Source organism: Rhodnius prolixus, unplaced genomic scaffold (genome assembly GCF_049639745.1).
Source record: "Rhodnius prolixus isolate KJV_2025 unplaced genomic scaffold, Rpr scaffold_13, whole genome shotgun sequence".
Lineage (NCBI taxonomy): Eukaryota > Metazoa > Arthropoda > Insecta > Hemiptera > Reduviidae > Rhodnius > Rhodnius prolixus.
The window spans coordinates 8,793,875-8,806,013 of record NW_027411583.1 but is presented as its reverse complement, the minus strand read 5'-3'; the positions used below and the strand labels follow the sequence as shown (position 1 = coordinate 8,806,013).

The window sequence follows — 12,139 nt, the reverse complement described above, 5'->3', positions numbered from 1 at the left end:
GGATTTATTTTATATTTCTCTCTCTCCAAAAAAAAGATACAGACTTTTTTCTCATTATATTTTGTGGGAGACAGAAAGAAAAATTTTTTGGAAGAAAAATCCAATTAAAAGAAAAGAAAAAAAAATTCAACCAATTCTGAAATGGGATGCTTGTGCGAAACTAAGACACAATTATCTGTACAGGGATTCTTCAGAAGAAGTATACAACAGAAAATCCAATATCGTCCATGTACGAAGAATCAACAGTGTTCAATTTTAAGAATCAATAGAAACAGGTGTCAATATTGCCGGCTGAAAAAATGTATCGCCGTTGGAATGTCTAGAGATGGTGAGTGAAAATTTTATTTTTATTTTTTTTTTAGAATTTAAAATTTTTATATTAAATATTTTCTCTCTTTTTTAAAAATTTTCAAAAAACAAAAAATTACAAAACAAAAGTTTGGTGAAAAATATTTAAAAAACAAAACATAAAATTTGGTATAAACATTGTAAATATTTAAAAAACAAAACTACAATTGTTTTGTAAATATTATAAATAGTTGTAACTATGAAAATTTTTAAAGAGGGTAAAAACAAAAATTAATAAATAAAAAGTCCAAAGCTCAATTTTTTAAATCTTTTCTTTTTAATTACAAAAAAAAAAAGTAATTAAACTAAAATTTGTTTTTTACAAAAACAAAGAACAAAAAAGTTTTTAGTTTGTAACAAAGATTTTGTTTTAAAGTTATTTACTTTATTTTATTTTTAATAGTTAAAAGAAATAACCATGTTAAGATTTTATAATGTCTTTGTTTGTTTGAATGTGTGTCTGTGTGTGTTTTGTTACAGTAAAATATGTGTATATAGTTTGTGAACAGTGTTAGTATCTGGGTCAGCCAGTTCGTTGACCTCTCCAACTGAACTGAGTGTTTGTGAGACATACTATATTCTATACACATTCACTTTACTATAAAGTATTATACTAGTTTTTAGCTACAGTATTTTGTTAATAAAAATAACATACAAAATAATGTAGAGTTTAATTCTTTTTTTTTTTTAATTATGTTTTAATTAAAAACCAAAATAAAACTTTTGGATTTAGTTTTAATTTTTTATTTTTTGATTCTGCCACATAGTGCAGACTGTTACGCAATCTGTGTATGTGTGTTTGTAATGCGTGTGCAACAGACAAAGGTTATGGGATATCGCAACACAGCTTCTTCCATTTTTTTTCTTCAAAACTTAATCCAATTAGGTCATTTTGACCAGAACTTTTGAGCTTTGTTTTTTATTTATTATTTTAATTCTTTATTAGAAATAATAATACGTTTCTTTGTGTATCTATCTCTTGTCTTTGTCTAAATCTAGAGCGTTAAAGCAACTCAAAAACTTAAAAAAAAAAAAAAAAAAAGTTAGCACTTTTGTGGAAGCAAAATGACTAAAAATTTTCAAATATTTCGAATTATTTTTCTGAAAAATGTATTAATTTATATTCATGTTTTGCTGTTTAAAACGAAATAACTCGTTTGGATTCGGTGTGAGCTCCTCTGGAGATGGTAAAAGTTTGAGATGGTTAACCAGATCATAGCCTCCAAGACTCCTCTTATTATTATTTTTAATTAACGCCCTTAAAACGAACTGCAATCATAGTGGCAGTAGCATTGCAATTCATTTCCGCTGTGGCAGTAGTCTCTTTAGATTGAACCCTAGCGATTTTTTAATTGAAAAGTCCCCCTACAAATCCACTAACTGTTCATCAATCACATAGGCAATTGTATGGACTTGTTATTGAGCATAGGCAATTGTATGGACTTGTTATTGAGCATAGGCAATTGTATGGACTTGTTAGTGAGCATAGGCAATTGTATGGACTTGTTATTGAGCATAGGCAATTGTATGGACTTGTTAGTGAGCATAGGCAATTGTATGGACTTGTTAGTGAGCATAGGCAATTGTATGGACTTGTTAGTGAGCATAGGCAATTTTATGGACTTGTTATTGAGTTTTAAACAAGTAATAATGAAATTATAAACAACAATAATAAATTTAATGAAAGCTTTGAATTTATTTGATACTTACGAAATAAAAATATCTATTGTATTCACAATCGGAGCAAAACATCTAGAAATGCCTTTTAACAACAAAATAGAAAAATCCCTTAATTTGAAAGAATATAAGCATCCTTCGAGATTTGAGTTCTGTCATGATTAATATTCTCTTTTATCAAAGATTTCTGTTTTTTACAAAACGTTTTTTAAATTATGACGGTTTTATTTTAATTCTTTTCCTTTATAGATACAGTTGTGTTATATTTTGTGCAACGTGGTCGTCGTAAAAGATAAGATGGGGAGGTGGGAGTTATTAGGAGAGCAAGTTAGAGTGAGAGAGAGTGTTCCACGAGTTGAATGCACTGCATAACAAGTCAACGCCCCTGGTCGCTAGCACAACCTAGCGGAATCTTGTAGAACTAATTGGTCTTAATAAACTAACCGCTCCCAACGCTAGCACTACCTATCATGAATATTTTGAACTATGGTAGAATTCATTGATTACTTTTAATTTTTCTTTTTATTTATTTATTTGGTTTTGGTAGTTTTATAATAATTAGTACAAAGATCAAACTTTTTTCTTTTTTTTTTAAATTAAATTCAGTTTTACTCTAATTTAATTTTTAAAATTTTCGAGCTCTTTTTAATTAAGTTTGAATGGCCTTATGAAAACGCAGAAATTTTTATATTTTATTTTAATAAAGTGTCTTTCATTTTCAACTTTTCTGAGCAAAAAAAATTAACGGACTTTTTAGTATTTTTTTTTTAATTGCTTCATTGAGTGTGAATTTACAATTTCTTTAAACTTCAAATAAGACGTTTAATTTTTAATTCTAAAAACTAAATCCCACCGCAATGATCTTTCTATTGTGTCTTCTTCTCATTGTATTGGCAAGATTTTGTGTGCGCTTATTGTGGGCGGTAAAAGTGAGCATGATTGTGGAGCAATGATAATACTCTAAAGTTTACCCCTGTGAGTTTTGTTGATATCATCAATTATGATTCGCAGTTTATTCAACAGGCACTGTGTGTTCTCAGTAAAATGAAGGTTTTTCGTCGTTTTGTTGTTATTAGGCAGGGATTTTCCGCAGGGACTTCAAAATTTCTTTGGAAAAATGTAGTTGAGTGCCCCTATTACTAATAAATACAAAAGGTTCTGTCAATAAAAATTTGTAGACTAGAATTCAACATTAGAATCCTAAGATAATCAAGAAAATTGGAAATCGGAAAAGCGTGCTTTTATAAAAAAATAAACAACAACAAAATAATCTTAAAAAAAAACTACATTCTTCCTAAATTAGGCATTTCATTTAATCTAAGCATCATTACGTAAACCGTACGGGATGTTGTTTTCTCTTTACGTATCTCTCTCTTTTTGATAAACATTTAAATATTGCAACATGTGTTGACATAACTGAGCAACAATAAATAAAAATAATGAAGAAATAAATGGAAAATAATTAATATATACGCTATTTTATTTAATAAAATAAATAATATAAAGTATAAATGTAATAATAATAAAAATAAATAAATAATAAATAAAAAATTAAAGCGTTTTATGTATACAATAATAAAATTAGGAATGAGAGAGTTATACTGGCTTGCCGACCTTGGCCGTTAGGAGCTCTGTATTGAAGCGGGGAAATATAGGTCGATATGTGTGTGCGCGCCTCTGCACACTCCCAAGTTCAAGGGTACACCTTGTGACGTACTTCTAGCATGGAGTGTATAGTAGTGGGGGTATTGCCATCCACTACTAGCTTACTACTGAAACGCGGAGTGGGGGGTGAGGCGGCCAACAGTTCTATCCCCACCAGTTTCCCCAGATAGAAGGCACACTAGGTACAGCCTTCAGTTTATTACAAGACTCGAACATGTGCAAAACGTTAGAACGATATGCAGCTACTGATACCGTAAATACTTGAGGAATACACACAAAAAAATTTTCCCTCCCCCCTCTACTAAAAATATAACTGTGAAGTAGTGATTGTTTATTGTTTTGTTAATTCTAATTTTATTTTTTTATTAAGTGCCAATTTAAAATTAAAAAAAAGTGTAAATTTTTTTTTTTTTAAATTTTGAACCCACCAATTTTTACCAAAAAGAAAAATCAAGACGAGTACCTGGATTAAGTTTTTCTTTTTTTTTTATTTAGTTTTTTGTGTTATTAGTTTTTGTGAATAAAACAAAATTTTAGTCATGATGACTGAAGAGTTACCCATATTGAAAGGGATACTGAATGGAGTAGTCAATTATCACAATGCACGTATGTGGAGAATTATTTTGTCGTTATTAATATTATTATTTTTTGTTTAAGTTTGTCAGTTTATGTAAGGCAATTTGTTTTACAAGTCCAATATTAAATAGTCCAAAAAAAAAAAAAGTTACAAGTATAAACAAAGCTTTGAACCCGGCACTTTCACTTTCAGAGACTTAGTGTACACTTTTTTTGTTTCTTTTTTTATTTTTTTAATTTAAAAATGACTAATTATTGGTAATTTGTTATAAAATATTTTTAAGAGAATTTTTCTAATTTGAGTGTACTCAAATAAAATTGGGCCGTGACTTTCGCCGGCCGTGACTCCCGTGGAACGCTACTTTCATTTCACTACGCTCAAGTGAAAGTGAAATTGTATTGCGCGCCGCCCCCTACTTTGAAAAAAAAAAAAATTGTTTTGCTTCCACACGGCTTCACTCCATACTTAAAAGTTGACCTATTTATTTACTTTTAACAACTTTCCATTTTTAATTGTTGTAGTACAAATGTTGGGTTCTTTTTTTGAGACGGTATCTTTTTTTTAATTTTTTTTTGTATTTAATTTGTTACAGCGGTCAGGTTTGGTCGTGTGCCAAAACGTGAAAAAGCTAGAATATTAGCGGCCATGCAGCAAAGTACTAATTCCAAGTGCCAGGAAAAAGCTTTGGCCGCAGAACTTGAAGATGATCAACGTTTACTTAGAACTGTGATTAGGGCTCATCTAGATACCTGTGAATACACTAGGGAAAAAGTAGAGCCCATGATAATTAGGGCCAGGGAACAGCCTTCCTTCACCGCATCACCGCCAACTTTGGTTAGTAGTACTCTTCTTCCCTGAATGAATTAATATTAAAACAACAATAAAATCACCAAAACTCTAACCAAATCCTCTTTTACTGTCTACAGGCATGCCCATTGAATCCGAATCCACAACCCCTGACCGGTCAACAAGAACTACTGCAAGATTTCTCCAAAAGGTTTTCACCAGCCATCAGAGGTGTTGTGGAGTTTGCTAAAAGGATACCCGGTTTTGGACTTCTTTCCCAAGATGATCAAGTTACACTTTTGAAAGCGGGCGTCTTTGAAGTATTACTTGTCCGGCTGGCTTGTATGTTTGACACGCAGAACAATAGTATGATCTGTTTGAATGGACAAGTACTGAAGAGGGAGTCAATACATAGTGGATCAAATGCTAGATTCTTGATGGATTCCATGTTTGATTTTGCGGAAAGATTGAACAATCTGAGGCTGACAGATCCGGAGATTGGTCTCTTTAGCTCCATAGTTGTGATTGCGCCTGGTGAGTATCTTCTATTTATTAAACTTTTTGATTTTTAATTATTTCTATTGTTTTCAATCTAAGCTAATCATAATTGTTTCTGTGCAGATCGTCCCGGCCTAAGAAACACCGAACTAATAGAAAGAATGCAGAACAAATTGAAAGCCGGCTTACAGCTGATGATGTCGCAAAATCATCCGAATCAACCAAATTTGGCCCAAGAGTTGATGAAGAAAATCCCCGACCTAAGAACGTTGAACACACTGCACAGTGAGAAACTGTTAGCTTTCAAGATGACTGAACAACAACATCTAGCCGAACAAAATCATCAAATGTGGGGCAATATGGTCGGCGAACATGAGGAAAGTAAAAGTCCCGGCGGCAGTACATGGTCATCCAGTTCAGATGTGGCCATGGAAGAAGTAAAAAGTCCGCTAGGTTCAGTATCCAGCACTGAATCAATGTGTTCCGGTGAAGTGGAATACCACACTAGTAGTCACGCGGCTTCAGCACCCTTGTTGGCGGCCACCTTGGCTGGCGGATGTCCGGTAAGGCATAATAGGACAATCAATGATGATAATAAAGATATTAAGCCAATAATTATACACAGGACATTTAGAAAACTGGATTCACCTAGTGACAGTGGTATTGAAAGCGGTACGGAAAAAGTGGACAAACTGACGAGTAGTGCACCGACCTCAGTGTGCAGCAGTCCAAGATCTTCGGTGGAAGATAAGGAAGAACAGCATCAGATAGAAGATATGCCAGTATTGAAACGGGTATTGCAAGCGCCACCTTTATATGATACAAACTCCTTGATGGATGAAGCGTATAAGCCGCACAAAAAGTTCCGAGCGTTACGTAAAGAATGCGGAAGTGAAATTGAACCGGACAATACAACAAGTACGTCCACATTGTCGAGTACACATTCAACGCTAGCTAAATCCTTGATGGAGGGGCCAAGGATGACCGCGGAACAGATGAAACGAACGGATATTATACATAATTATATAATGCGCGGAGAAGCTTGCGCTTGGTCAACTGGGCAACAACAGCATCACCAGCAGCAGCAACAGCAACAACAGCCACATCAACAACAGCCACATCAAACAGTCCATCAACAATCCGTGATAACCACAAGCACGCCAAACCGAGGTGCATATGTGATCGTGAGCAATTCTACTGGTGGCAGCACTGGTGCATCGCCGGTCCTCTACCACCATCACCATGGCAACAGCCCAGCCACGTCACCTTGCCCCTCGTCCACTAGTCTGGTCGAATTGCAGGTCGGTACCCAACCGCTCAATCTTTCCAAAAAGACACCCCCACCATCGCCAAGACCAAAGGCGTTATCACTTGAAGCTTGAGTTATTTTTTTTTATTCTATTTTTTGTTTACAAAAAAAAGGAAAAATATTTTTTAATTTTATTTAATTATTAAAAAATACAAACTTTTTTTTGTTTTGAGAATTAGTACAAAGCCCAAAGTGTGGCAATGTGGTACAAATCAAAACCGCGGCATGTGATCTCTACCAGTCTTTTTGTAAATAGATAATCTCCCCCAGAAATCCCCTCCCCCTTTTGTCAAAACAAAAAAAATATATATATAAATCTTTTTGTGTAAAAACTCGTGTTATTTTGATGTGTATATAGGACTGAAGTATAAAAAATAAACAACTCTTTTTGGAAAAATAAATAAATAAATGAGAGTGTTTTAAAACTGTAAATTTTTTATTTTGTAAAGAATTTTTCGATTTTTTTTTGTTTCTAAAAAATGTTTTGAAGAAACAAATTTTATTTTTAATTTTAATTAAAAATTAATTATTAAATAATTAATTCTAAAGGTGCCACCTTCCTTAAAATATTTTATCAAATTTAATTATATTTTTCAATTACCATATTAATTTTAATAAACATAGGGATAAATCATTACATTTTGCCTCGGCAATGTTCACATTTTTTCTTTTTTTTTTTTTTTTTTAAGGAGAATATTTTTCATTCATTTTAATTTTTTTTTCTGACATCTTTTAGAAAGGCCTAATTTTCACGAAAAATATGGAAAAATTATTTATGATAATTTGGTGTGGAAAAAAAGAAAGAAAAGCTTTCTCTTAACGCATCCTGTACAAATATTTCAAATAAAGCACACAAAATTGAATATAGATTGCCACATTCCCCCTTTTTTTACATCTATAAACGATTAATATTAAATAATGCTGATTTCTCATACTCTCGTGACTTGTTTCTAGAAAGCACTTCCTTCTTATTCTTTTAAAGAATAATTTGAAACTGTTTGTTTATTCTTCTGTTCAGCATTAGGAGAAAGAAAAATTTGAATTAATATTGCAAAAATAAAAACATCAAATTGAATTTAAATTGAAATTTATTTAAAAAAAAAAATTGAAGAAAAATCTAATTTCCTAACTCCTTATTTAAATTAAAATACATCCATTTATGATTGTATTTGTTTAATTAAACCGGAAAATTATTTTTAATTGTGTATGTGATATATATTTTTAGTGGGGCTTTTCATAAAAAAAAAATTTTTTAAGGTTCACTTTTTTCTTCATTTTTTTTTTGTTAAAATTTGTGTGTGTCCAAAAAATAAAAAAAAAACGTACTTTTTAGTCTCAAAATAATAATAATAATTACTAAGAAACTTCTTAAAAAAAAAAAAAAAAAAATCACCTATATCATTTTATTGGAAAAGAAAATTAAAATTATTGTATCTGTCCTTTTTAAAATAATAATATTGTAAATATTTATAATTATTAAGAATTATTTGTTAAATCAAGAAAATATTAAAAAAAAATTCAAACATTTTGAAATCAAGTTATAAATAAAATATAAAAATAAAGAGTTGAGACTGAAAGAATTTTCATTGTGAAAAATATTTTTTTTTTTGTTAAAAAAAAGGAAGACACGCCCACTTAATCATATTTTCAGTTTTTAAATATATTTTTTTTTTTCCCCCTATATTTGAATATCATGTATTTGAGCAACTTTATCATCCTAACAGAAAATCATCATTAATATTTTTAGTTTACCCATTTTCATTTACTCATATTACAATAAAAAATACAGTTCCTACAATAATTATTTAAAACAAAAAAATAACTGTTGTATGACCCACCTTGACTTAAAATAAAAAAAAATAAAAAAAATTAAGCTGTAAATAACAAAACTTTCAAGATGTTTTCATATATATATATATTTTTAATATACAAAAAATGACTAGTTGTAACAGGAATTTCGAAAAAAACAATATATACATATAACGTATAAAAAAAGAAGTGCATATATAGATTTTATCATATAACTTTTAATAAACCTAATAATAAAAGTAAAGAAAAAAACAAACTCCAAAGTTATTTTTTTGTGTTATATATTTGTAAATATTGAACATATATAAATAATGAATATTTCGCTAAGTATTATAATAATAATAATATTTAATGTAAAAACATAAATGAAAATAATTGGGCGTGGCTTCCTATTGCATATTTATATATATATATATAAATTCGTATATATATATAAAAGAAGTATAAATATGAATACAATATAATATATAATCTGATTGTCGTCCTATCAAAATAAAAATAATAAAATTTATTTAATATAATATATGACTTTTTTTTCACAACAGAAAAATACATTTTCAAAATTAAGCCAAGATTATTTGAACTGCGCTTTCCTATATACCTGAACACCTAAATATTTAAAAAAGCCCAGTGATAAAAGTCAGAGTTATGATTATTTAGAAAGAGAAGGAGTGAGAGAAGGAGAGAGAAAATAAAATAAGAATAAAAATTTCTTTTAAAATGTGTATATTTTTGTGGAAATTTATTAAAACTAAAAAACAAGGAGAACAAGTGTACGTGTGAGTGTATTAGTATAAATGTTTTTGTAATATATCATTTGTTAATTAATTATTATTTTATTTTCAAATTTTTTTTTTTAGTCCCTAAAGTTTTTTGTTTGAGACAGTCAGATAATAGTGAAAATAACTAATATGTCTGGAGTAAAAATATTTAAAAAAAAAAAAAACCAATTGTTCTTATTTAAAAACCCAAAACCAAAACTTATAATAAAAAATCAAATTTACACAAATCAGATCGCTTTTACCTCAAACAATTATGTGAATTAGATGGTATTAGTTAAGTGTTCTTTAATGATACCGGAAGTGAGCAGAAATAATTTGTTTTCTTTGGAGAATAATGCAAAAAAGAATCTTCCTTGTCGAGTGTGCAATAGTAGATCCAGGCTATATAAGTAAGTGAAGTTTGCCGGGTGGGAGGGTGGGGCGAATATTTTTAATAGTTACTTCGTTACAATGTATGAAAAAGATGTTAGACTAGACAGACGCATACACTGTGTGTGATACATTCAAGATAGAGATGTAGCACTAGACTAGGTTTATTTGGAGAGACGAGCGACAAAGCGATCTACCCTCCTGCATTACTGGAATCGTACTGAAGAAAAACAGTTTTCACAGGTGTATAAATATATGGATGTTTAGTGCTACCTCGTGGCGAATCTTTGAACTAACTTACCATTTAGGGTTTTGAGATAAAAGGAGAATGGTTTTTGAAAAATGCTTGTAAAAACAGTGATTGTAGCGCTTCTTGGGAGAGGCAGAATGAACTAATGTTGATTAGTTAATAATTTTCTATGTTTCTTTTAATTACTGTTTTACTATGTGTTTTTTTAAGAAGGCATTATGTGAATTAGATGGTATTAGTTAAGTGTTCTTTAATGATACCGGAAGTGAGCAGAAATAATTTGTTTTCTTTGGAGAATAATGCAAAAAAGAATCTTCCTTGTCGAGTGTGCAATAGTAGATCCAGGCTATATAAGTAAGTGAAGTTTGCCGGGTGGGAGGGTGGGGCGAATATTTTTAATAGTTACTTCGTTACAATGTATGAAAAAGATGTTAGACTAGACAGACGCATACACTGTGTGTGATACCTTCAAGATAGAGATGTAGCACTAGACTAGGTTTATTTGGAGAGACGAGCGACAAAGCGATCTACCCTCCTGCATTACTGGAATCGTACTGAAGAAAAACAATTTTCACAGGTGTATAAATATATGGATGTTTAGTGCTACCTCGTGGCGAATCTTTGAACTAACTTACCATTTAGGGTTTTGAGATAAAAGGAGAATGGTTTTTGAAAAATGCTTGTAAAAACAGTGATTGTAGCGCTTCTTGGGAGAGGCAGAATGAACTAATGTTGATTAGTTAATAATTTTCTATGTTTCTTTTAATTACTGTTTTACTATGTGTTTTTTTAAGAAGGCATTATGTGAATTAGATGGTATTAGTTAAGTGTTCTTTAATGATACCGGAAGTGAGCAGAAATAATTTGTTTTCTTTGGAGAATAATGCAAAAAAGAATCTTCCTTGTCGAGTGTGCAATAGTAGATCCAGGCTATATAAGTAAGTGAAGTTTGCCGGGTGGGAGGGTGGGGCGAATATTTTTAATAGTTACTTCGTTACAATGTATGAAAAAGATGTTAGACTAGACAGACGCATACACTGTGTGTGATACCTTCAAGATAGAGATGTAGCACTAGACTAGGTTTATTTGGAGAGAGGAGCGACAAAGCGATCTACCCTCCTGCATTACTGGAATCGTACTGAAGAAAACCAGTTTTCACAGGTGTATAAATATATGGATATTTAGTGCTACCTCGTGGCGAATCTTTGAACTAACTTACCATTTAGGGTTTTGAGATAAAAGGAGAATGGTTTTTGAAAAATGCTTGTAAAAACAGTGATTGTAGCGCTTCTTGGGAGAGGCAGAATGAACTAATGTTGATTAGTTAATAATTTTCTATGTTTCTTTTAATTACTCTTTTACTATGTGTTTTTTTAAGAAGGCATTATGTGAATTAGATGGTATTAGTTAAGTGTTCTTTAATGATACCGGAAGTGAGCAGAAATAATTTGTTTTCTTTGGAGAATAATGCAAAAAAGAATCTTCCTTGTCGAGTGTGCAATAGTAGATCCAGGCTATATAAGTAAGTGAAGTTTGCCGGATGGGAGGGTGGGGCGAATATTTTTAATAGTTACTTCGTTACAATGTATGAAAAAGATGTTAGACTAGACAGACGCATACACTGTGTGTGATACCTTCAAGATAGAGATGTAGCACTAGACTAGGTTTATTTGGAGAGACGAGCGACAAAGCGATCTACCCTCCTGCATTACTGGAATCGTACTGAAGAAAAACAGTTTTCACAGGTGTATAAATATATGGATGTTTAGTGCTACCTCGTGGCGAATCTTTGAACTAACTTACCATTTAGGGTTTTGAGATAAAAGGAGAATGGTTTTTGAAAAATGCTTGTAAAAACAGTGATTGTAGCGCTTCTTGGGAGAGGCAGAATGAACTAATGTTGATTAGTTAATAATTTTCTATGTTTCTTTTAATTACTCTTTTACTATGTGTTTTTTTAAGAAGGCATTATGTGAATTAGATGGTATTAGTTAAGTGTTCTTTAATGATACCGGAAGTGAGCAGAAATAATTTGTTTTCTTTGGAGAATAATGCAAAAAAGAATCTTC

At 30.9% G+C, this 12,139-nt stretch overlaps 1 protein-coding gene across 5 annotated transcripts in view; it reads left to right on the top strand.

Annotated features, from left to right (window-relative positions):
• Eip75B (Ecdysone-induced protein 75B) overlaps nucleotides 1-9,190 on the top strand; it is a 139,181-nt gene extending 129,991 nt beyond the window's left edge. For 4 of the 5 annotated variants that reach the window (XM_074116155.1, XM_074116158.1, XM_074116157.1 and 1 more), the window contains exons 3-6: nucleotides 184-328; nucleotides 4,860-5,101; nucleotides 5,194-5,587; nucleotides 5,675-9,190. In XM_074116155.1, coding sequence (XP_073972256.1) covers nucleotides 184-328; nucleotides 4,860-5,101; nucleotides 5,194-5,587; nucleotides 5,675-6,933 — 2,040 coding nt within the window. In that variant the 3' untranslated portion in view covers nucleotides 6,934-9,190. Of the gene's footprint in view, nucleotides 1-183; nucleotides 329-3,861; nucleotides 4,297-4,859; nucleotides 5,102-5,193; nucleotides 5,588-5,674 lie in introns of those variants that run through there. The other variant, XM_074116159.1, reaches the window with a different exon arrangement.
• Nucleotides 9,191-12,139: the final 2,949 nt, after the last annotated feature.